Raw genomic sequence first — 27,240 nt, forward strand, 5'->3', positions numbered from 1 at the left:
CAAAATCCACCTCCTCAATTTGGGATAATTCGTTGTCTAAAGGAGGGAGGGAGGGAGGGAGGGAGGGGGGGAGGGAGGGAAGGAAGGAAGGAAGGAAGGAAGGAAGGGAGGGAGGGAGGGAGGAAGGAAGGAAGGAAGGAAGGAAGGAAGGAAGGAAGGAAGGAAGGAGGTAAAGTATAATAAAGTTATTAAAATTAAAATTAATTATTAAGAAAGAAAATTTTAAAAAAAACAATGGACGGATAGAACCCTAGGACAAATGGTGAAAGCAAAGCTATACAGACAAGATCTCACACAGAAGCATACACATTCACAAAAAGAGGAAAAGGGTAAAAAATCATAGACATTGCTCTCGAAGTCCACCTCCTCAATTTGGGATGATTGGTTGTCTATTCAGGTATTCCACAGATGCAGCTACATCAAGTTGATTGTGGAGCTTTAATCCGCTGTTTCTGAGGCTGCTGGGAGAGATTTCCCTTTCTCTTCTTTGTTCTCACAGCTCACAGGGGCCCAGCTTTGGATTTGGCCCTGCCTCTGTGTGTAGGTCGCTGGAGGGCGACTGTTTTTTGCTCAGACAGGACGGGGTTAAAGGAGCCGCTGATTCGGGGGCTCTGGCGCACTCAGGCCGGGGGTGGGGGGGGGTAGGGAGGGGCACGGCGTGCGGGGCGGGCCTGCGGCGGCAGAGGCCGGCGTGACGTTGCACCAGCCTGAGGCCCGCCGTGCGTTCTCCCTGGGAAGTTGTCCCCGGATCCCGGGAACCTGGCAGTGGCGGGCTGAACAGGCTCCCCGGAAGAGGGGTGTGGATAGTGACCTGTATTCGCACACAGGCCCCTTGGTGGCAGCAGCAGCAGCCTTAGCGTCTCCCACCCGTCTCTGAGGTCCGTGATTTTAGCCGCGGCTCGCGCCCGTCTCTGAGATCCGCGCTTTTAGCCGTGGCTCGCTCCCGTCTCTGGGGTCCGCGCTTTTAGCCGCAGCTCGCGCCCGTCTCTGGAGTTCGCGCTTTTAGCCACGGCTCACGCCCATCTCTGGAGTTCCTTTAAGCAGTGCTCTTAAACCCCTCTCCTCACGCACCAGGAAACAAAAAGGGAAGAAAAAGTCTCTTGCCTCTTAGGCAGGTGCAGACTTTTCCCCGGACTCCCTACCGGCTAGCCTAGCCGTGGTGCACTAACCCCTTCAGGCTATGTTCAAGCCGCCAACCCCAGTCCTCTCCCTGCGCTCCGACTGAAACCCGAGCCTCAGCTCACAGCCCCGCCCGCCCGACCTGGCGGGTGAGCAGACAAGCCTCTTGGGCTGGTGAGTGCTGGTCGGCAACGATCCTCTGTGTGGGAATCTCCCTGCTTTGCCCGCCGCACCCCTGTTGTTGTGCTCTCCTCTGTGGCTCCGAAGCTCCCCCCTCCGCCTCCCGCAGTCTCCGCCAGCGAAGGGGCTTCCTAGAGTGTGGAAACTTTTCCTCCTTCACAGCTCCCTCCCACTGGTGCAGGTGCCGTCCCTATTCTTTTGTCTCAGTTTTTTCTTTATTTCTTTTGCCGTACCCAGGTACGTGGGGAGTTTCGTGCCTTTTGGGAGGACTGAGGTCTTCTGCCAGCATTCAGTAGGTGTTCTGTAGGAGTTGCTCCACGTGTAGATGCATTTCTGGTGTATCTGTGGGGAGGAAGTCAATCTCCGCGTCTTACTCTTCCGCCATCTTCCCAGCACCCCCCAGAGCTCTTTCTTTCATACAAAGGAGAGAGGCTCCAGGGCCTGTAGCAAAAGACAGAAATGAACTTCAAGGCCCTAAGGTGAAGTCAAATACATGGCTAATTTAATGGCAATCACCCTACAGAGTCTGTAATAAGCACTACATGATTAAGAAGGGGAAATTTCTATTCAAAATGGCCCCCTGTAGATGACCTATTAAACACTAACGTGAAAATTAACGTCTAACCTAAACTACTTTGATTCAGAAGATGACCGATTTCTGCTCTTAGTGTCAAGACACGCCTCATCAGTGATGGACAACCTCCCAGTCCACTTTTCATGGACAGATGGTGAGCCATGGCCTGCCCTTGACTCCACATACTCATATGGATGCTTCTTCACACTAACCATAATGGGGTCAAGTGAAGGTTTAGAGACTTGGGGAAATAGCACATTAAAAAGTTCACTCATAATTTGTTGGAGAAATGGAGAAGACTGAGAGGTACAAGGGGTGGAGTGGGACACCTCTATTTTCTGTGAAGTGAATTTTCTGACATCCTTTAACTCAACTACTGTTGGTCAACTGCTCCTTAAAAGATAATCAAGCGATAATTCTCAGTAATGTTTACATGCATCAGTAATCAGACACGACAATTATCTTCATTTTTAGTTCAGGTCTTCTTCACATTTGAGTTCATTGATTGTAAAACATCTGTACTGGAATCAAGTGTCAGAAAGTAGCCTTTGACTCTAGCAGTTTTCTTGGCTGTATTTTTTTCAGAGTTGTATAGCATATTCTATAAACAACTCATTTAATAATGTTGGCTGCTTTATAGTATTCCATTAAGTATTCAAATGCCTTATCTGCCCGTCGAACTTCTTTTCCTTAAAATGGATTCCTGGCATTTCTAAAATTAAATACTGTCAGAGGAAAGAAGAACTTTGCATTTATCAGGTACCAAATGATGCGCTTTGACCACTTAACAGATGATGTATTGGCAACTATTCAAGGTTCCCATTTGTGGTCTCAGTTTGGAACTGGGTTTCAAGAAGTGTACTAAGTGCACACCCCAACCGTACTAATTAATTACAGGATTTACCATATTTAGTCCTCCAATTGTGTTCATTATTGATATGAAATAAAGCTCCCCAGAGCAAAAAAAAAAAAAAAAAGGAAAGATGACAGCTCAGAGCTAGGTTAAAGAACTATAGAAGAGTTCAAATGCTGTTAATATACAACTATAAAGAGATGAAAGAGGAAAATGGTAAATTGAATATCTGAATCAGATTCCATGTGTAAACACACATCATAACTCTTGACAGCCTGCTAAAGCCAGCCTGTTCTCAAATTCAATTAAGAACATTACTGGATCATGATGGACTGATCATTATACTAGTTACGTCAGAAAAAGTAATTACTTTGATTTCTGTGTATCCAGCTGGTTGCCACATTCCTGAAATCAGAACCCTCCCTAAAAGGACCAAAAATACTAAATAATTAAGGAAGCAGCATTAGCACTTTAAAAGTACTTAAAGAGAAACACAACTTATCTAGAAGGTAGAACAGCACACGAGATATTTGTCAAAGCATTTACCATCTCTACAGGGTACTTTCATTTGAAAGCTGAAATTAAGTCCCCCAGAAGGAGATACTGTGAGACTCAATGTCATTTTCACAAAGTCATGTCCTTCATTAACACTAAAGAGTCTAAGTTCAATTTTCATGAATTATCATTAAAACTGGAGTCAGTCGATTCATTTAGAAGCCATACAACCAGTTCTAATTCAGCAGAATATGTAAAAGAGGCACTGTTTTTATTTTTATAACAGAATCTAAAGACTGCACTCCTTCCGTTTAAAATCTCTGCAAATGAACCTTCTTGGAAGAAGTTTCACAATTTCCTAGAATTTAAAACAAGACAAATCAACTCCATGCTTTTTTCAGACTTCTTACCTGTGCTGCCAAACTCAAGACCTGCTGTACCAGCTCCTGCGTTTCTGATGGTTTCCTGAGAAACAGCTTCACTATGGCAGTAAGCAGAGTGAGCTGTACCTAAGCAAATGTAATTTAATAGGTAAAGTGAAAGGCATTTGCATTATTCCACACCATGAATTCCAAAGTGATATTTTCCCAAATATGACTTACCATGAGGTCTTTCTGATTTTGATTAAGAAACAAAGGTTAAAACTCAGCCAATATCCACAATAGCAGTCAAAGGTTTTCATCAACTGAAAACTCACTAGCCTCCTATCTCCAAATTGCATTTTTTGGCATCAAAAACTGCCGGTTTGTTTCTGGCCCAGATAATCACCTGTATTTCTTAAAGTACACGCTAACATACTGATGGCAATAAAACTGGTTCCTGACCAAATCCTTTTTTACTTCCACCAAAAGCTACAACTTCCAGGGAATTAGGGAATCATTTATCATACTGAGGCAAGAGCCAAGACAGTAGAATTGTGCCAGATCACAACCAATTAAGAGTGGCATGCTAGGGCTTCCCTGGTGGCGCAGTGGTTAAGAATCCACCTGCCAATGCAGGGGACACGGGTTTGAGCCCTGGTCCAGGAAGATCCCACGTGCCGCAGAGCAACTAAGCCCATGCACCACAACTGAAGCCTGCGTGCCTAGAGCCTGTGCTCTGCAACAAGAGAAGCCACCACAATGAGAAGCCCTCGCACCTCAATGAAGAGTGGCCCCCGCTCGCGGCAACTAGAGAAAGCCTGCGCACAGCAATGGAAGACCCAATGCAGCCAAAAATAAATAAATGAAACAAATCTATTTAAAAAAAAAAGAATAAAATTTTAAAAATAATAATTAAAAAAAATAAGAGTTGCCTGCCGAACCACGAGACTACTGGCTGGTATATGTTCCTTGTAGGGCCTATTAAAATTACTATGATAGATTACACACATGAACTTCAATTTGCATTGAGTACAGATGCCGGGGAAAAGGCTTTAATAATTTATCTGCTTCTCTGGGCCTTTGACTCGAAGGTCTCTCAGTTTTGGTAGAAGACAGACAGAAGATGGGAAGGAGTCTAACCATCCACAAAGAATCTTTTCAAACTGCACATGCCAGCCTTCACCCCAGACAGAAACCCCAGCTGCAACTGAGCCACAACCATTACTAACAGCAATGGGTAATCATCTTTAGGTGACAGAAAATTAAAAAGTAATAACTACTGCTCTAAGTCAGTAGTTGTCAAAGTGTGGTTCTGGGCCAGCAGCAACAATAGCATCACCACCCTCAACCTTGTAAGAAATGAACATGCTTAGGCCCATCTCAGACCTACTGACTCAGAAACTCTAGGGGTGGGGCCCAGCAACCTGTCCTTTAACACAGGTTAAACACCAGTGCTTAGGTGCTTCTAAGGCTCATTAAAGTTTGAGAACCACTGTCTAAATTAGGCAGGCTTGTTCCAACAGAAGTTAGCACAACTGAAAAAGGTCACCCCTTTTTGGGAGAAAAATGAACATACTATATGTGTATATAAATTCGCACACATGAAACTGCCTAACCTTTACCTTTCCTGAAGTCGTCCCCAAAACATCTAATACATTAAGATATAGATGGGAACTTACCTGGGTGCTTTCATCATGAAAACCTTCCAGGAACCTCTCTAGTAACTCATCTGCATTGTCAATTCTTTCAGCATATTCTCCCACAATCCAAATCATAGCTGCTCGAGCGTCTGGCTCATCCAGTGAGTCTAAGTTCTCACACAAAGTGGCAATGATACTTTCATATCTGATATAACAAAATGGACTATGGTTACTGAAGGCAAAACTGAGAAGTGTATTTAACAATGAAGCCTACAAAGCAAAAAACCATGGACAAGGTACCCTAAACCACCACCAAACTACAAAGACTTTTAGCCAAGAGAATGTACAGGCTTTAAAGCCAGAAAATTATAAACGTCTTCAATTTTCCTTCAATTTTCCTTCTAGTTATTCCTTAATAACTAGACCATAAATCTTTATAAAAGCTTATCAGATATTCTTTTCACAAGGAAAAACTAACCTATGGTTTAAGATAATACCACTACCTTACATTTCTCACAGTCTTTCTCATAACTAGATCAGAGAAATTTCCTATTACTTCATTTTACCTTCATCATAGAGGAACAGAAATTCCACTTTACTATTAGGAAAATGGAGTCAGACAGCAATAGCATACAGAAACAGTAATTTTGTTTCTTATCCACCTATCTCTGCTTTCTATAGAGACCTTTATGTTCTTTCCTCCCAAGGCACCCACACTAATGACCTGTTTTTCTAAAGAAATAAGCAATTCAAGTATTTATTTTCACAGGTCTATAGCTCTCATTCTTTACCATGTTAAATCCATCTCCTTGGCTAATGTGTTTTTTTTTGTTTTTTTTTTTTTTGCGGTATGCGGGCCGCTCCCGTTGCGGAGCACAGGCTCCAGACGCGCAGGCTCAGCGGCCATGGCTCACGGGCCCAGCCGCTCCGCGGCATGTGGCATCTTCCCGGACCAGGGCACAAACCCATGTCCCCTGCATCAGCAGGCGGACTCTCAACCACTGCGCCACCAGGGAAGCCCGGCTAATGTAGTTTTAAACATCAGAATGAAATTGTATAATAAATGAGATATGGACAACTGAATAATACACTTAATTGTTTGCCCTATTTCCACTGATTAAACCAGGTTCTCGATAATGCTTTCTTAAACTATCATAATCCCTCAGTAATACTAATCAGAAATGGACACATTTCTTTACCAAGCATATTAAGATATACACCTCCCCAATTAATCAAGAAGTTTAGAAACCCAACCCTCCTCTTTCCTGGGAGAGTGGTAAAAGTATATGATCCTTTTTCCAAATATACCATTTCTAGAATTAAAAAAAAAAATATATATATATATATATAGAGAGAGAGAGTATACATAATGCTTAATAACCCACTACCTTATTAAAATATTTCTAATTCTGAGTCCACCACTAAGCTAACTAACTGTAAGTCACTTCATTTCACATTATCTTTAACGATAATCAGAAGCCTTAGCACAGTTCATCTCTATGATTATAAGGTAAAATGAGATTTAGGATGCTTATAAGATCTGCTCTTATTTCACTCTTTTCAGGTTCCTTAATTGTTTGCCTTCAAAAGCATATCTGAAAAAGTATTTTTGTTTCATAACTAAGAGGCCTCAATGTGAAAATTTTTGTGGAGTGAAAATGTAGATTTTGTATATCTTAATGGAAGCAGCTACAATACTTCAGAAAAGGCCTGAAACTCTGACAGTTCATTGTTGCGTGTTCTATAATTTTCTACAAGTACTAGGTAACATACTAAGTGAATAGTGAAGCTGTCACCTCCCTGGCTTTTACAATAAGGTGACCATATAATTTATTATTCAAACTGAGACGTTTCTGAGAGTGAAAAGGGGCACAATTATTAATTATGCCTTGTAAGAGGCATAAAATGGATTATGCCCAGACAACGTGGAATATATGGGTATCCTTATTTAATAGTAACTTTATCACCAAAGAATCTGGCTAACTTTAATATATGTCAATTGACAATGCATATTCAGACAGAGCTTCAATTCTTCTAAAAGTGATAAAGCAGAGTGAAAAATCAGATTTTAATCCTTGTGCTAACCAACTTATATGTTTCTGATTTTTAATAAAGTATTCAATTATGACCAGTTACTTTACAAAGACTAATTGTTACCTAGTCAACTTCAAAGTGCCTTACTTAAACATTTCCTAAATGATCTGAGGAAGAGGGGCAGAAGTATCTGGACGTACTTGTTGGGGTATTTGCGGAAGATATAACAATCGCCTCTTGGACCACATAATTTACTTTGGTTTGGATGAGATCAAGCAATGTGCTTACACAGCGCTCTGCAGATTGCTGCAAAGAGGAACATAATGAGAAGTCAGATGATCCATCCAATAACACAACCTCAACATAAAAAATATTTTTTTAGGGCTTCCCTGGTGGTGCAGTGGTTGAGAGTCCGCCTGCCAATGCAGGCGACACGGGTTCGTGCCCCGGTCCGGGAAGATCCCACATGCCGTGGAGTAGCTGGGCCCGTGAGCCATGGCCGCTGAGCCTGCGCGTCTGGAGCCTGTGCTCCGCAACGGGAGAAGCCACAACAGTGAGAGGCCTGCGTACCGCAAAAAAAATAAAATAAAATAAAAAAATAAAAAATATTTTTTTGGAACACTCAGGTGTTATCAACTAAACTAGACTAAAAGATGAGGCACTTAATTTGACCACACTATACTAGAGGCTGGGTTATCTGATGGAGATATACAGAAGTTCTAGATATACTCCAAATTTTACTCATTACAAGAAACAGTTCAAGTGAAAAAAATCATCTTGGATAGCCAGGATGACAGAAATGAGAAGAAAGCATAAGTCAAGGTAGAAGGAAAGAATAAGAATGAAAGAATAAGCCAAGCGAAGAGGTCTTTATCTGCAGTTCATGAATGAGCACAGACAGAAGGCATCTTTAAACCTCTTGAAATGTAACTGCCAAATTTCATTTGTGCACACAAGCATATTTTCCTGGGAGGGTTACAGTTTTCATTATATTTTCAAAGTTCTCTGTGACTCAAAAAACTCTAAGAAAAATTTGCCATCTTCTGGGCTATATAACTGCAAGTCTATGGCCTTAGATAAACTGCAACTTTCCACAGCCTATGGCTCATCTATAAAATAGAATTTAATCTATTAGTCTTTTATTAATGAAGGGAATATGGAAGAATACAAGTGACAAAACTAATGTATTGAAACAATAAGTCACAGTTTTTAAAAGAAGGTTCCAGAAGGGAGATCCTAAAAACCAAGAACTGACTTATCATACATTACAATGTATTATGATGGGTCATTCCATTATATGCCTCCCGATAAGATGCAATAGGAAATTCACAGCAGCATCTAAGAGGTATTCTTGCCAAAAACACTGAATATGAATATTACCAAGCCTCTAGATTTAATTTTCTAAAGGGGATGAAGGAATGAGATAAACAACATCACTAAAATACTATCAGCCAAATCTAGACTCTGGAAAATTCTACAAACCTAATGATCTAGTCCTTTCAACAAATGGCACCCAAATAAATAAGTAAAGACTTAAGAGACATATTAACCAAATGCAATGTATAGCTAGCTCTCGTTTAGATTTTGATTTGAACAAGGCAACTGTAAGAAGACATTTAGACACAATTAGGGAAAACTGAACATGGACTAGGTACTTAATGAGATTAAGAGTCACTGTTTGTTGAGTATGGTAAACGATATCATGACAATTTTTTTTTAGAGGACCTTATCTATTAGATATACACATTGGACTACTCTAATAAGATCATATCTGAGATCTGCATTAAAATATAACAGTAACCCACTCCCTTGAAGGGGGAGGGAGAGGGAGAAGATCAAATGGGAACAGCAATGTGTTGATATTTGTTCAAGATGGATGGTGGGTATATGAGAGCTCATTAATCAATTTTACCTTAGTGTATACCTAAAAATTTCTGTAATAAAATCTTTTAAAGGTACTGTAATTTAAACCATTCCAAGCAATATAACGAAAACAAAATTGCATCTTGAGGTTATTTATATGAGGTCATATATGATTCTGTTCTCTTTTATTATTGTAGTTTTCCCATTTTTGAATTCTATTTTATTCATTTTCAACTAGTTATTTCCTGTGCTGTTATTACAACAGCAAAACTGTCGGGAAATTTTAAATATAAAAGTTATGATAAATTATAAAGCATGTAAGGGTTAAATTATCAAATTACACAGTACAAATAAAGTACTCAGCATAAGGCTTGATAGAAAGCTAACATTTACTGAATCCTTAGTTTCATTATTATAATAAACAAAAGGTCATCTCCCATGATGCATCAATATTCAAAAACAATTAAGTCTAGGATAGTAATTTTCAAGCAAATTGTCATCTCACCTATATTGCTTTTGATTAAATTTTAAAAACACCATTAAAGCAGTATGGCAGAGGAACAAAAGTAAATATCCAATCATTGTATATACAAAGTAAGTCCAGAAACAGAGAAAGGCATACAGACATATAAAATTTAGTATATGATAAAGGCAACATTTCATAACAGTAAGGAAAGGATGAATTTTTCTTCTGTTTGATCCCCACACTCTTATCTTTAACCAAACCATTGCCATTAAAGTAGAAAATAAAAGTGAATTTTATATAATTTTGAAGTGAAGCACAATTTTCTAGGTGGTCCACTAAAGATATCATTGGGAGAGGGACTTCCCTGGTGGCTCAGTGGTTAAGAATCCGCCTGCCAATGCAGGGGACACGGGTTCGAGCTCTGGTCCAGGAAGATACCACATGCCACAGAGCAACTAAGCCCGTGACCACAACTACTGAGCCTGTGCTCTAGAGCCCACGAGCCAAAACTACTGAGCCTGCATGCCACAACTACTGAAGCCCGAGCACCTAGAGACTATGCTCTGCAACAAGAGAAGCCACCACAAGAAGAAGCCCGTGCACCGCGACGAAGAGTAGCCCCCACTCTCTGCAACTAGAGAAAGCCCACACACAGCAACGAAGATCCAATGCAGCCCAAAATAAATAAATAAATAAATTTATTATTTTTAAAAAAAGATACCATTGAGAGAAAATGGATAGAACTCACTACATAAGGAAATGTGAACTCCTATGCATCAAGAAGTCAAATGAAATCAAAAGGAAAATAATTGGGAAAATAACTATTAATGAAATGAAGGGCTATTAAATGAATTAATACCTTTAATTAATTATAAAAAACTTTAAAAAATCAATGTGGAAAAGATAACACATTGAAAAAAGATACACATGCCATGAAAAAGCAATTCCAAATGGCTAAGCATAATGAGAAAAATGTCACCTCAACTAGAGATCAAAGATTTAGCTAAAAGGATCCTCCTTATAACCATTATTTGGAAAAAGAGCAGAAACAACTTTAAGGTCCATACAGGAAGGGAAAGGCTAAATAATTATGAAGCAATGACCCAGTATATCTACAAACCACTAAAAATGATGTAAAATATTATCAGTAACATGGGAAAATGTCCATGTATAATAAGCAAAAAAAGCAGACTACAAAAACATAAATAAATAGCATTTGTAGAAATGATCTCATTTTTGTAAAAAGCACACCTGTTTATGGAGGACTATGTAAACAAAGACTTAAAATCATGTCCACATCATCTCTGGAAGGGTAGAACAGGGGTAGGAGAAAGCAGAGTGTTCTACTTTTAACTTGTCTATTTTTAATGATTTTATGTAGTAAATACATATGCTTTTTGTTTGCATAAGACGTAAGTCAGTACCTTATCTTGAGCTACAAAAATGAGAAATGGTAAACACCAAAGAACAGAAGAGTGGGAAGTGAGGAATACCTTAACTTAGTGACTTAATCTCTCTCAAACAAAACCAAACATATAAATAAATCTCGCAAACAAAATCATTTTATTTGTAAGAAAAGGAGGGCAGGGGTTTATTTCCTCCTTAAAGAAACAGGTATACACTGTAATATATACAGCTTTAAATCTGTCAATCATACCTCAATAAAGCTGGAGGTGGGGTGGAGAGTAAAATCTATTTAAAAAAACAACCAAACAAAAAAGAACAGGCAAAAGTTACTGAAAAAACAGTACCATGAAATTGCTTTTTCAGTGTTATTTATTGACTCAATGGCTTATGCTTAATCTTTAACCTAACCAACTTAATATGATAAAATTATACATTTTTTTCACCTCAGGGTACTTAAAGCAACAAGGAAACACCTGTACTTACAGTCATGATAAAAAACAACTCCAACTCTTAACACCCAAATTTTACAATAGGCCCTGTTATCTTAGCTAAGCACTAAACTAAAATTCTTTTTTTCTCATCTGTCATATCTTTGAAACCAACTACACATTAAAAAAGGGTCAGGTGCCCTGAGAGAACAGCAGCAGCTCAGTCTGGAAGCTACAGAGAAAGGCTATTACAATTCCCTCGCTGGTTCTTGCCCTTGTCCCATGGATAGGTTAGTTAAAAACAGGCAATCACTGCCTCTCCTGCCCCAATAACTGTGTCTGGACTAGGCAACTCTTTCCAACTAATAACTTTCATGATTTAACCAGTTCTAAGAAAAGTTCTTAGGCAAATCCAGGTAACTGGAAATAAGAGAACACTATCTAAAAGGCAGGATTCTTGAAGGCTGATCTTAAGCTTCCAAAGGAAGTTCATTCCTCACACACTCATATTCCCACCAGGGCACCCTGAATCAAAGGAAGAAGTGAGAGCCACCAGAAGTTCATCTCTTCCAGAAGATGATGGATAACTTTTCCATTTAGTCACAATAGACAGTACTAACAGCCGCTAGGAATCTAGATGCTTTGAGAACACTTTCTAGTAATTCCAGGGATAGAAAAAGCTCTTTAACTTTGGAATGAGACTCTTTGCAAGAGCACTGTCAGAGAGGTTAGTAAGACAATGACATTCTGGCAGTGAAAAGCACAAAATGACTCTTCTGCTACCAAAATAGCTCTGAAAATTGTCTGCATTAATACCATTAGCAGGTGGCTATTCCACAATGAGAAAAGAAAAAGAAAAAAGTTAAGTAGTGGTGGTAAGTTAAGAAGTGTGGGAGTAAAAAAAAAAAGATGTAACACATCAAGATCCAATAAACAGATTTTCCCATTTCTCAAATGGAGCAACAGAAGTATATATTAAGTATGTGAAGCAACTGAGCTGGCAGAACCAGAAGTAGAAACCAGGATTAATTGACTTCTTGCTATAACAACTAGTCTACTAAACGATTTATCAGTGGTAACTATATGAAGCAGCATTCAGTAAATAAAAACAAGGAAGGCCAATTAGGAATTTGGCTTTCAGAGGCACTTCTCTGACACAGCATCTGTTTCCTTCTGTTCCTGTGAAGCACTGGTCATACTGTACAAATTATTTTAGTAACTATCCTTGTGAAATCATATGGTCCAATCTGACTCAAAGTAGAACTGTAGGGATTTCCCTGGTGGTGCAGTGGTTAAGAATCCGCCTGCCAATGCAGGGGACACGGGTCGGAGCCCTGGTCCAGGAAGATCCCACATACGCCGAAGCAAATAAGCCTGTGCACCACAACTACTGAGCCTGTGCTCTAGAGCCCACAAGCCACAACTACTGAGGCCCGTGCACCTAGAGCCCGTGCTCTGCCACAAGAGAAACCACCGAAATGAGAAGCCCCAATGCACCTCAACGAAGAGTAGCCCCCACTCACCACGACTAGAGAAAGCCCACGCGCGGCAATGAAGACCCAACACAGCCAATAAATAAATAAATAATTAAATAAAATGTCAAAAGAAAAAAAAGCAGAATTGCACATAGTCAAGTAGTAAGAACAAATATGGAGCTCTGAATCCACAATATCGTTGTGCACAGAAGCCATCATTAATTGCAACAAACTTCTGAATGAGGAGAAACAACTGAGGCTTGGTGACTGATGAAGCAGTGCATTGTAAGTTGTAGCCCTTAATACCTACTGGAAGGCTGCAACCAAGCTAGAACCAATCTGCCCTCTAAGACCACAGAGAAGCTCTTCAAGAGGACTTCCAAGTAAAGATCAACTCCCTTCCCTAAAGCAGAAACCCTGCCTATGTGCACAGAAGTCCTGACAACTTTTCTGTCATCTCATTTTTAACACAAATAGGCAGGAATTTACTGTAAGTATGGTATACACTTCAATTAAAAAATCATAGACATGCAACCATCACCATAAAATACTCCAGATAATTAAATTCAAACTGCAGAAACAAAACCAAAAACTGTAATTCACATCACAAGAGATTTAAGAAACTATTGCAACCACAAAAAAAGGAATGCTATGAAAAAGTACCCATAACAAGAAACAGCAATGAAGGGAGGCTGTATGGAAAGACGGCTGTGCAGAACACAAGAAAGCAACCACCCAGACTGGAGTAAGGACTGGAAGGACAGAGGACTGGAAGAGAGAAGGGTCTAGAACAAAAGAAAAGTTTTATTAATTTGATATTATGCTTGAAAAGCTGGAAGAAGATAGGAGTGCAATGAAGGCACAATGAAATTAAAAAAAAAAGACAAAGGTCATTATAAACTACAGAAAAAACAAAAGCCTTTATAAGAAAGAAAACGCAATCATTTGATTGTGTAGGCTCTACATATTTACAGGCATAATACGCACAGCAAGCTTTGCAAGACTCTAGTTGATAGAACAAGAAACAAAGGTATATTATCTCATTTTACAAAGATAATATAGGAACAAAAACCTCATGATATAACTATACGGGGGATCTATACAGAACGGTAGAAGTAGAAGTGATGGAGTATATGAACCAAGTTGCTTCTCTCATAGCGGAAAGTTAATAGACAATGTCTACAATTGGTAAATCAATAAATAGTAGCATAAGGATATTAGAGATATGGAAGTAATCAAAATAATTAAAACTAGGAACAGAGTTAAACATGATTCCCTCGGGAAAGAGAGGGACCAGGGACAGCTGTTTTTCATTAAAAATTCTTTAATATTTTAACAATGTGCTTTATTATTTTGATAAACTTAAAAATGTAAGGAAAGAGGTGAAGAGAATACCCAGAGTCCCACAACGTGATCACAACTACCACGGGACACTTGCCTCCACCTTGATGGCACACCGTCCAATGGCCCACAAAAGTGTGCGCACAAAGTCGACATCCACCTCTGTGGCATATTCCTTCAGTTCTGCCAGAACCTGTTAAAAATCCATGAAGTGAATAATCATTAAGGATTCTCCAACAGCAATTTCATGGCCTAGGTTTTTCTGAAGGCCGTATCTTAAGATCTAAGTTATTAGATCTTAACTTGAATCTACCTTAAGTCTGACCTGAGCAATGTTGGCTTGGGATGCCAAACGAAGCATGATGTCCAATTTCTCTAGTTTCACATAGATGGGATCATTGTACGTCACAAAGAAAACTTTGATCTGCTTCAAGATTTCAGGCCTGTGGTACACAGAAACACAAGATAAGGAAGATGAGGCATATATTGATATATCCTTCTGAGTCTGCATTAATACCTAACCTGTGCTTCTCTGCTCTCCATTCACACACTCCACTCCAGGGAAAAAAAACTCACAAACTTCCTCTACACCCCTCTAACCAGATCCATCTGGCAGACTATTTTTAAGGAGTAAAGTATATATTGCCAAGAAGAACCACTGGAAGAACAACAACCTGATCTACATTACAGCCTGAACCATATTAAGCAGACACTAGCTATCATACAACTAAGAGTTCCTTCAGAAAAGAAACTAAATTGTAGAGCAACACCAGACATTCATTGTAAGAACACTCTAAAATCAACTGTTAGCCTCCTGACCCTGGGCAAGTTGCTCTACCATACAGTATTTTCATTTCCATACATTAAACAGAGTTTTAACACAGTCCTCTTTAATAATGATGTTATTAAGTTTAATTCAAAATTACAAACACTTTAATCACCAATTCATTTTTTCCCAACCTTTTCTGGATGATCAGGTTGATGTTCCTCAGGGCGACGTACTGCACCTCTGGCTCCCCAGACAGCAAAGTGACAAGTGGAGGGGCCAACTTCTTCAGCAGCATATTGTAGTAGTCAGAGTCCTTGGGTAACAACTCTAGAAATTTCATTAGGACTTTTACTGCTGAAAGCACCACTGCTGAGTTGGCGTGAGATAGCCAAGGAGTTACCCGCTCACAGATACTGAGGACAGAAAATGCAAATTAGTACCTTAAATTATAATTTCTTTGCTCAATCCAATCTATAAGGTAATGTTGTCAGAGGTTCCCATGGCCCAGGTATAAAGAAATTAGAAAATCAGTTAGAAAAGTCAAAACTCCATACATAGGTAAATTTGGGATCCAACACTGCAGACGCCTTAATCCTAGCAAACTACAAACAGAGCAGGGATATCAGAAGACTTTAGGAAACCAGCAATAACGGATGTTCAAACTGGAAGGGAACTAGCCAATACCCCAAACACCTGAAGCTCACACCATTTACCTTCTTATTTTATAGTCCTCTCTATCTCGCCATATTATGTAAGGACTCCCTGCCTCACAGCCCATTTCTCCTCAGCCTATAGGAAGTCAAATTAAGCATTCTGAGAGTTATTTCATAGTCAGAGATATCAACCAACTGTGGCTGAAGTTTCACTGTAAGATGCAGAAGGAGATGGGGTGACAGGCAAAACCACCCAACCTCTTGCATCCAGCATAATAAGGGAATCTCGGGAAGGGTGTTTGTTTGTTTGTTTGTTTTTAACAACACACCACCACTGCAATACTCTCTCAACCTCATCCCCTTCTCCTAGTCCCTGCCACCTACACTTAAATGTCTCATAAAACATAGACTATTTAGTTATCCATTGAGGGTTCTTCAGAAATTAACCTAATTTTGATAGCTCTTAGGCAATGTGAGTGGCTAGCTGACTCAGTTAAGGACACAAGGTAAGTAAGCTGTGTATTTCTCCCTTCCTCCTGTATCTACTTGGCTGACTCCCTGACCTCCTTTAGGTATTTATACAAATGCTACCTTCTCAGGGAGACCTTTCCTGACCACCCAGCATTTGTTAGATCTCCTCCTTACTTTATCTTTCTTGTTAGCACTTATCATCATCTGACCTATTATATGCTGTATTATGTATACATATTATATATACTTCTGCCCTATCCCTCAGAATAAGTGTTCCATAAGAGCTATGATTTTTGTCTGTCCACTGCTATATCCTCAGAGCCTAGAACAATGCCTGGCATACAGCACAGGCTCAATAAATATTTGCTGAGTGAATGAGTAAGTGTGAGATGTCAATGACCAAGAGAAAATAAAATTGTATGTAAAGTTCTTTCCAGAAGATATTTGTACTTTCAGTGATGGAAAGAAACTATCAGGGTGAGCTTTGGTTAAATCCAGAAGGAACAATTTCCCAGACAAGTGAAGAGCACTTACATTATAGTAGCTCGAGCTTTAGTCGGGCAAGGAAGGTTCCTATCCACCATAATTAAAATGAAGAGCCAGGGCTTCCCTGGTGGCGCAGTGGTTGAGAGTCCGCCTACCGATGCAGGGGACACGGGTTCGTGCCCTGGTCCGGAAAGATCCCACATGCCGCGGAGCGGCTGGGTCCGTGAGCCATGGCCGCTGAGCCTGCGCGTCCGGAGCCTGTGCTCCGCAACGGGAGAGGCCACAGCGATGAGAGGCCCACGTACCGCAAAAGAAAATAATAATAATAAATAAAATAAAATGAAATGAAGAGCCAACAATTCTTCAGAATTATTTTGCCTAGTACAGTGCCTATATACACAAAATGCTCAATAAAAACTGATGATACCTCCAATTCTGTAAACTAAAATGTATGTATGTGTATATGAAATTTAGTAGTCAGTATCTGATAGTCAAAGAAAATCTGCAACACTAAAGTGGTAGAGCTGAGCAGAACAGTCCAGGTGTGCCTTCCAAAATCTTCTCCAAATTCAGACTGATGAGATTCCTATATCTAACGGAAGACATCATACATTTTGCTGGCTCCAACACAGTTTCTCTAGTACTAATTATAGGTATAAGGCAGCTCAATAACTAGTATCAAGCCACTTACTATGTATCTAAAAGAACGAAAATTTTGTTACTACAGTGAGAGACACTCAAAAAACCTTTGTTTGCCAAATGGCTAGGAATTGCTGTATGGGAGATGTGAGACCATGATGAGGGAGAGTTTTTCAGAGGGTTGTAACTGTACTGTTCAAAGAAGAAATGAAAAATACACATCTCCTCTTAGGAAGAGCTATTTTTTGCATGGTTTACTCTACCACCTAAAATGTTCCTAAATACATTGAGAAAATACCACAGGATAGCAATATATATCCCATAAGCCACTGCTTTTCCCAACGTAACAGACCCTTATTCTAATACAGACTTACTAGAAATTATTGAACCGGGCAAGACTCCTAGATACTATCCAGAAAAACAGACTGACCTCTGAGCCTCCCGGTCATCTTTAGGGTTGTAATTAGACAGGCAGTCCAGGATGAAAATCTGGCCCCGTTCGGTACACTCATTCAGGGCTGTCAGTAGCTTATTAATGTTCTGTGGATTCAGATCGAGTAAGTTGCTGTTTGGGTGAGATTCACTGATTTCAGATAATGCTGCTACAGCATTAGCCACCACCTGGGAAAGAAGCAGATATGACCTTGATTTGTCAAGAACAGTACAACTATTTCTCTGGATCACTTCATAGATCTCAACCCATAACCGTTCCTGAACATTTTACGCAGTCAGCTAGAAAGAGATACACTGCTTTCAAAATGTATAATAAACCACCAATGATGGCATATATAGCTTCCTCATGGTCAGGCAACACAGAATTAAAACAATTCACATATTAGCAGAGAGTCCCTCATGATTTACTATTAAAACAATAATAATTTTAATAGTAGTCAACACTATCAGTAGAATTAAGACACATGAACAGCTGTAAAAGAAGTGAAGGTTAGGGACTTCCCTGGCGGTCCAGTGGTTAAGACTCATGCTTCCACTGCAGGGGGGCATGGGTTCGATCCCTGGTTGGAGCACTAAGATCCCACATGCCTTGCAGCCAAAACAAAACAAAAAACACAAAACAGGGAAGTTTAAATATGAAACATGTACATTAGGCAATGGAAAGAAAAATCTAGGCCAAACAATTTTATAGGTGTATGGGCGTGCATGTACTGGGGGGTGGGGAGGTGATACTTCAGGTGTCAATCACACCTTAAGTCTCAGAGTAAGAAAATGTGACCCTGAAACCATAGTTCACTGTAACATGATGTTGGGAAAGCACATAATCTCCATGAAATTCAATTTCCTCATCTGAAAATGGGATAATTTAATCCACCTCACAGATTAGCTTTAGTTTGAGGATAAAATCAGATGACTTATGTATAAGTGCTTTCTACAAAGCCTTATACAAAGTTAAGGTGGCAATATTACCATAATTCATCAAGACTAAGTTGCACAGTTTTTCATATTAACATCTCTGAAGTTGGGATATATTTAATAATCAACGGCATGTCAGTTTAATAGGAGGTATTTTTCTTTCTACGTAATACAGGAAATAATAATGCATGTTAGAATCAATGAAATATGGTACCTCAAATGTATCCTTAACTCAGGCAGTATGATAAATGAAAAATTGCTACCAAATATAAGAAAGTACACTTGTTGCGTCCGGAGCCTGTGCTCTGCAATGGGAGAGGCCACAACAGTGAGAGGCCCGTGCGCAAAAAAAAAAAAAAAAAAGAAAATTCTGTTGAGGGCTTCCCGGGTGGCGCAGCGGTTAGGAATCCGCCTATAAATGCAGGGAACACGGGTTTGAGCCCTGGACCGGTAGGATCCCACATGCCACGGAGCAGCTAGGCCCGTGCGCCACAACTACTGAGCCTGCGCTCTAGAGTCCTCAAGACACAACTACTGAGCCCGTGTGTCACAACTACGGAAGCCCGTGCGCCTAGAGCCCGTGCTCCGCAGCAGGAGAAGCCACCACAATGAGAAGCCCGCACCGCAACGAAGACCCAATGCACCCCTAAATAAAATAAATAAATTTAAGGAAGTACACTTGTATCCTGACTTAACAGACCCAGAAATCCATACTAGCTGCAAGAAAAAACAGTGGACACTTTATCAAAATTACAGATTATGTCTAATTTAACTAAGAAATCTACAACCAATGAATGTTTAAAGTAATTTTAAGATTATAAAAACACAGAAAAATAAACAAAACAGACAAAAAACTATAGCTCTGTAAAAATGAATTTACAACAACATTTTGCAGTGAGGCTCTCAGCTGTCGCTAAATATTAGCACAGTAAGGCTATATATAAATATTCTGTAAGCATAAATGAGATGCAATAGGTAGCAGCTTCATTAATTATGTATATTGAAAAGATTCTCAAAAATGTCAACTCATTTTTAGTTCTGACTGAAGTCCCTGTTAAAAGCTTGAGAAACTAAGAGCTGTATGATTATCCTTTTGCTAGCAAGAGAAGAAACATAATGGTTACAGTTTAGCTATTGATTTTAATATCCATATCACTTGGGTACTCTGCAGATTATCCCAGTATATGATTTTACCTAGAAGATAAATTCTAGAGAATATGGCTTTTTAAATCAAATAATACATTCATGACAGTATCCATTAACTAAGATAATGATGCCACAAATGGAATCACCTTCAGTTATAACTTAGTGGTCAGGACAAAAAATTCCAAGATGAAAAAAAATCAAAGGTTCACTTGGTAAGTATGATTATGGATATAATATTTTATTGTTATTAACACAAATCGAGAAGGATTATCTAGTTCACCTATCACATGATAGCATGCATGAGGTTCTTTCCTGACTTAATTTTTCTTTGCCAACCACACCATCAAGCATGGCCTTTAGTAAAAATTAAAAGCATGAAACGTGAAACAATAATCTCCATCATCTCAGTGCTTTACATGCAGGGAAAAGGTACTGTGTTTCCCCTGTATAATACACTTAATACACTGGATTACAGGATAAAGGATCAAAATGTCACACTGGAAGAACAAATGCCTGTTTTCCTCTCTTGCTGCCAACACATGCCCAGTCTTGGTCACCAGTTCGTCCAAAACAAATGTCCTGTCACAACTTACCATTTCTGCCACTCAAATCTTTTTAATGTTAAAAAAAATTAAATATGAGGTCTGTTAACAGGAAATGAACAGAATGAACAATTAGAACTCCTCTGCTACCATCACAGGTAACTAGAAATTAAACCAAGTATATAATGCAGCTAATGAAGTATATGTTCTGGTGGTAAAACAGGCAATTTTCACTTATTATCACATTAAAACAAGAAAAGAAAGAGGGAAAAGTAAATCTAATTAAAAGATCCAGAGAGATCAGATTATATGATTATGTTTAGAAAAGTCTGCATGGGGAAAAAAGATCACTGCCAAATGGTCACTGAGCCAATGACTGACCAGAGGAGATACACCCCCAATAACAAAACTCTACTGCTATTCCTCTAAAATTCCTTCTATTCTACCTTTCCACTTTCATCTCCTAATCTTCACATTCATACTGCTAAGTTTTCAGAAATATACAGAGGTGGGCCCATAAAGAGCTGCTTAGAGTTCTCCTGGTCAGTAAGCCATGCTTCTCTCACTCTAATGGAAACTTAAAATGAGCATCGAATCTCAAGCAGGCAAAGACTGACTTCAAGACAGCAGCTGGGTAGCTGGGGTATACAGGACAACTCACCTGTCTCTGTGTTTCTTTGGAATTTTGTATAGAATGTAGTATATATATTATCTGTTTGTAAAAATAAACTTTAAAAATAATGGATTGAAACATGATTTACTTCCTCTTCCCAGAGAGCCTTCTCCAAACAATAATTCATTATCAAAAGAAAAAATATGACTCTTGCAGTAACTGCCCTGGTTTACTAGTGTATTAAAACAAAGGTTATGTCTCTTTCTCTTGTACCATTACTTTGAATGTGAACTAAGACTAACATGCATAACATTTTCCCCCCAGAAAACTGGCAGTTCTTTTAGGAAACACTGCCATGAAAAGAACAATGGCCTTTTAATTATAATCTCAGAAAAACTGGAGTTCCCAAGAAAGAAAGGGGTTTCTAAAGGAAGTTTTGCTTTAAAAATGGATTTATAAATAGGGTTTAAGTGAGTTTTCTCAGCACATTGGTTGACTTACAAAGAGCTGGCATGTAGGCTACAAAGGAACATGTCCCATAGCATCAAAAGAAATTTTTTTTAATTCATCTTGCCTCCCAATTATGGTAAATTCTGTTCTTTGGAAGACTGCAATAAAACATTCCTCCTCCCCCATCCCACCCCTACCCCCTGTAGACCTAATATAATATGTATACTTTACAGATACAGATATTAAACACAAACATATACATACATACAGAAGTATGCGTGCACGTGCATTTGTGTGTAAAATCGCACTCAATACTAGACAAATTTTTCTCTGCCTTAACTACAGACTTCCCTTCAATCTGACAGTTCATTGTGGACCCTTGGAGTCTGCTGAATTTTTTTTTAACGTAAGCAATTTGTGTTTTGACTTACTTTATACTTTACCTAATAGAATTGGACAAAGAGATAAAAGACAACAATAGCTAAAACTTACTGAGCACTTACTATGCCATTTACCTTCCCAGCAACTCTAAGGTAGTTGCTATCAAAATCTACCTAATGCAGATAAGGAAATAGGCTTTAAAAATGAATTTATAAATAGGATTAGAGAAATTCAGTGACCTGCTTAGCCAACAAAGCTGGAAAGGGAAAATGCTTGAATACAAACTCAAGGCCTGGGGCTTCACTGGTGGCGCAGTGGTTGGGAGTCCGCCTGCCGATGCAGGGGACACGGGTTCGTGCCCCGGTCCGGGAGGATCCCACATGCCGCAGAGCGGCTGGGCCAGTGAGCCATGGCCGCTGGGCCTGCATGTCCGGATCCTGTGCTCTGCAACGGGACCGCAACGGGAGAGGCCACAACAGTGAGAGGTCTGCGTACCGCAAAAAAAAAAAAAAAAAAAAACAAACTCAAGGCCTGTATCTGATTCTAGTGTCTGAGTACTAATCACTCTGCCGCCTGCATTTATAGAAGTTCCAAGAGTTGTGAACATCAAATGGGGGAAAGGGAAAGAAAAATCGGAGCTGGGGAGAATACTATAATCAAAACATTATTTGCAGGCAGATTTATACAAGGAGAAAACTGTATTCTCCTACTTTATATAGTTCAGAGATAATCACCTCCTAGCAGCACTTCAAAGAGGGAAGACTTACTATCCAGCTACAAAATCTGATTTATAAGCTACCCCTGTCTCATATGCAGCAATTCTGAGGACATAAATTTGACATTACTTTTTTTATTTTTATTTTTTGGCTGCGCGCTGTGGCTTGCGGGATCTTCTTCCCTGAAAGTGGAGTCTTAACCACTGGACCACCAGGGAAGTCCCAGACCTCATTTTTCTTTTTTAAGGAGCAAGCTGGAGTGGTGGGTATGATTAAAATAAAAATGATCCTGTAAAAAAAGAACTCTAGAAGGAAATCTAGATATACGTTGGGAGTGGAGTATCACAGACAGAAGCTCCTTTAGGAGAAATCTCTCACACATTTCCCTGTTCCTTTGAATGACCTCTCTAATTTCACTCATTTTCATAGCCTCAGAACCCAAGAAAGATAGCACTTCCCAATATAGTGACTTCCTCCTATTAACTATATTTAGAAGACTTTCATTTCTAGCAATGACCTTCAAGGTCAAACACTCTGAACAAACACTTCAATTTTCCCGCTCAATTTACAATCCTTTTGGCTGCTGCCCCTGAAGACTTGAATAAATTGAACGCAGTAGAATAACTGACCAAAACTATTATAATGGAAAATAAAGGTGATTTGCATACTTTTATCCTCTTGAAAATCAGCAACAGTTCAGAATCTCACTTTCTTCTTTATGCAGTTGCCTCAAATAACACGTTAAAGCACAGGGCATTTATTCTAAGCATGTTTCAGTCATTATCATCTCCTTAAGAACAAAATGACTGGACTTCCCTGGTGGCGCAGTGGTTAAGAATCCGCCTGCCAATGCAGGGGACACGGGTTCGATCCCTGGTCCGGGAAGACCCCACATGCCGCGGAGCAACTAAGCCCATGCGCCACAACTACTGAGCATGTGCTCTAGAGCCCTCGAGCCACAACTATTGAGCCCGTGTGCTGCAACTACTGAAGCCCACGCACCGCAACTACTGAGCCCACATGCCACAACTGCTGAAGCCCCCGTGCCTAGAGCCCATGCTCCGCAACAAGAGAAGCCACCGTGGGCTTCCCTGGTGGCGCAGTGGTTGGGAGTCTGCCTGCTAATGCAGGGGACACGGGTTCGAGCCCTGGTCTGGGAGGATCCCACATGCCACGGGGCAACTGGGCCCATGAACCACAACTACTGAGCCTGCACCTCTGGAGCTTGTGCTCTGCAACAGGAGAGGCCACAATGGTGAGAGGCCCGCGCACCGCGATGAAGAGTGGCCCCCACTTGCCACAGCTAGAGAAAGCCCTCGCACAGAAACAAAGACCCAACACAGCAAAAATAAATTAATTAATTAAAAAAAAAAGAGAAGCCATCGCAATGAGAAGCCCACGCACTGCAACAAAGAGTAGCCCCCGCTCGCCGCAACTAGAGAAAGCCTGCGTGCAGCAACGAACACCTAACGCAGCCAACATAAATATATAAATAAAAATTTTAAAATGCATTGTTAAAAAAAAAGAATACAATGACTATACTGTACCAGTTAATTTTACAGTCATGCTTTAATCCAAGACACTGTCCAGACTGCCAACTAATAATATGCTGACTACATATGACATTCTGCAATGTTCCGTTTTTTTCCCCATCTTCTTTCCCAGAATGAGGAAGCTAAGTGAACACATCTACCTAGTGGAGTCAACACATACCGTTAACAGCAAGAGAGTCTGAATATCTGGTAACAAGTAAGATTTAAAAATTAGACTCAATAAAACTCATTACTTAGTTAAGGGGCTTACATAAGTAGCTTAAGATGTGTTTTGATGAAATGCGAATATTCACAAAGCTAAAACACTACAAATAAATATCTACAAATGGACAAAAGGCACTCCTAAGAAGCCAAGAGTTACTTGGCCCACCAGCCCTAAAATCACACGAAAGCATGCTGCAAAATGAACAAAACAAAAAATTTATTATTACACCATTATCTCCCTTTTGAGAGTAAGTAATCCCCTGCCAAATCAGAGCCTTGAGATCATTTTAAAAGGGACACTAAGAAATGAAGAAGCCGTGATCTTTCGGTACACTACTGAATTACTATGTACAACAGATCCAGTTTTCAGGAAGCTGCCTACGAAAACTGCTTTAGGCATATCCTTGAACAATTATCTTTTAAAAGTAATCCTGCAATGATGTGTTAAGTAATACTGTAAATAGATTTACTTCATTTGTAGATAAGCTGCCCTCAGAATCACCCTAAAAAATAATGTCTGGCTTTAAATAATGTATACAAAAGAATTAAATATCTCTGGGACTTCCCTGGTGACACAGTGGTTAAGAATCCGCCTGCCAATGCAGGGGACACGGGTTTGACCCCTGGTCCGGGAAGGTCCCACATGCCGCGGAGCAACTAAGCCTGTGTGACACAACTACTGAGCCTACGCTCTAGAGCCTGCGTGCCATAACTACTGAAACCCGTGAGACCAGAGCCCGGGCTCTGCAACAAGAGAAGCCAATGCAATGAGAAACCCGCACACCGCAAGGAAGAGTAGCCCCTGCTCACCACAACTAGAGAAAGCCCGCACATAGCAACGAAGACACAACACAGTAAAAAATAAATAAATAAAATTATAAAAAATAATAAAAACAGTTTTATTTAAAAAAAAGAATTAAATACCTTTAAAAAATAAATTTGCCATTGAAATATTAACCCTTCTAAAATCATTAATAACCAGCACCACGATCACTATACAATAAAGAAACCTTTGTTATTATTAAGGGCTTACTCTATACCAGGTTCACTATTAAGTGCTTTGCAAGCCCTCTTTTATTTTTCACAACGTTCCAATGATAGAGGCACTGTTTATAATCTCCATTTTGTAGACGAGGATACTGAGATGTTTAGGGAGACCACCAAGCTAAGAATGGCAGACCAGGATACACATCCAAGTCTGGCTGGTTTCAGAGCCTGAGTTTTAACCCTCATGTGTTAGTACTGGAGCGAAAAAAAAAAAAAAAGTTCACAGTTACAAAGCACTTTTCTGTTTTTGAGATACTTTCATAAAGAGTGAGTCAACTCTTTATAAAAGGAAGTGATTAAATGCAATTTGGTATGCTGGACTGAATCCTGGAATAGCAAAAGGATATTTGTGTTGAAACAGGTGAAATAAAGTCTGTACTTCAGTTTATAGTGATGTACCAATGCCAATTTCTTAGTTTTGACAAAGGTACCATGGTTATGTAAGATGTTAACATTAAGTAAAACTGTGTGAAGATAGGTATATGAGAACTTTCTGTATGGTCTTTGCAACTTTTCTCTAAATCTAAAAACCCGCCCCCAAAATGAGATTTAAAAAAAAAAAAACCTAAGTTAGTAATAACTGATAAAATGAAAACTGATGATTAAAATTCCTAAGGTGAGAATACACATAAAAAGATCTCCACAAAGTTTATCATAAAGGAAAACAAAAATTGTTTCCTACCTCTGCAAGAATTTAAAAACCGAAAAGCACTGAGACGGGCACTTGCCCTTATAACAGAGCAGCCTCCAATGATTCCACTTACTCAACACTCTGATCCTGCAGAAATTACCAGCAACTCATCTTTTAGTACCAAATACAACATTACTTACTTGGGGCATCCAGACACAGACTGAGTGAACATGTTACCTCCTACATCATTCTTACCCAGTGCCTACCACATACTGACACTCTCACACATGCCTAAAATTCTACCAGCTCTGGTACTCCTTTATGGACGCTGGGCATGAAGAGCATCACGCATTTCTAATTTCGCTTCTGTATAATATTTTAATTTTATAACTCTTCTTCTATTTATTGATATATGTTTAGGGATAACAGAATTCATATAAAGTACTAAATTAAATGAGGTCATTAAGAGATGATTTAACGTTGCCCACGAGGACAACAAACATATTCTGACAAAAATCCTTCTCAAATTTACAAAGTGATCTAGAGAGACTTCAGTTTTTCAGCATTTAGCATCTCAGACTGACAGCAAACCACCACAAACCTTCTAAAGCCTAAACAGAAATTACAATAATCAGAAAGTACGTCACGTTAGCTCTGTTTCTCAATAGCTGTCATTTATTAAGCATTTACTATATGTCAGGCATTACTTCAGTTTTTAAAACAAATTAGTCCTTCATGTTGTTGTAGGGGGCTCCCTGTGCACTGCAGGATGTTTAAAGTATCCTTGAACTCTACCTACTAGATGCCAGTAGCAACCTTCCCATCAGTTGTGACAAGCAAAAGTGTTTCCTGACAATGCCAACTGTCTCCCAGGAAGCAAAATCGCCCCCAGTTGAGAACCACTGTCACATAATCTCATGTGGCTTCTACATGCTGGCTAGCACATGGTTAAAATACATACTTTTTCTGAGAAAAAAAAATGTTACTTTTCATAAAACAGCTTTCCAAAATAAGTTCATATTAAAAGAAGCTGGCAGTTTAACTAGAACCGTTGCTAAAGGCCATACCGGGCCAAGTTCTGAGAGCATGCTGCTTGTGCAGAAAAACCCTCAACAAACGAAAATATGTTTCTGGGGTTGTTTTTGTTTTGTTTTTTTTAACTAATTCAGTAGTCTGTGCTTTGGCAGACAGGACAGAGCAATGGAAGAAGGGCATTCCCAGGGGCAGTTCTCAGAGAGATGGTAGAACTCAGAAGGCTTAGAAGACAAGATCAAAGGGGCTAAGGCGCTGAGCCAAAGCATTTAGGAGACCTGAACTCACAAACAAAAAGCAAA

General features: G+C 39.6%; 1 protein-coding gene across 1 annotated transcript in view; it reads right to left on the minus strand.

Annotated features, from left to right (window-relative positions):
- LOC137211774 (AP-2 complex subunit beta-like) overlaps positions 1-27,240 on the minus strand; it is a 62,998-nt gene that overhangs the window by 14,680 nt on the left and 21,078 nt on the right. The window contains 8 exon segments of the mRNA XM_067714383.1: positions 3,632-3,730; positions 5,263-5,428; positions 7,458-7,482; positions 7,485-7,563; positions 14,335-14,430; positions 14,563-14,680; positions 15,198-15,419; positions 17,686-17,876. Coding sequence (XP_067570484.1) covers positions 3,632-3,730; positions 5,263-5,428; positions 7,458-7,482; positions 7,485-7,563; positions 14,335-14,430; positions 14,563-14,680; positions 15,198-15,419; positions 17,686-17,876 — 996 coding nt within the window.

The sequence above is a fragment of the Pseudorca crassidens genome, chromosome 19, assembly GCF_039906515.1.
Source record: "Pseudorca crassidens isolate mPseCra1 chromosome 19, mPseCra1.hap1, whole genome shotgun sequence".
In the NCBI taxonomy this organism is placed as follows: Eukaryota; Metazoa; Chordata; class Mammalia; order Artiodactyla; family Delphinidae; genus Pseudorca; species Pseudorca crassidens.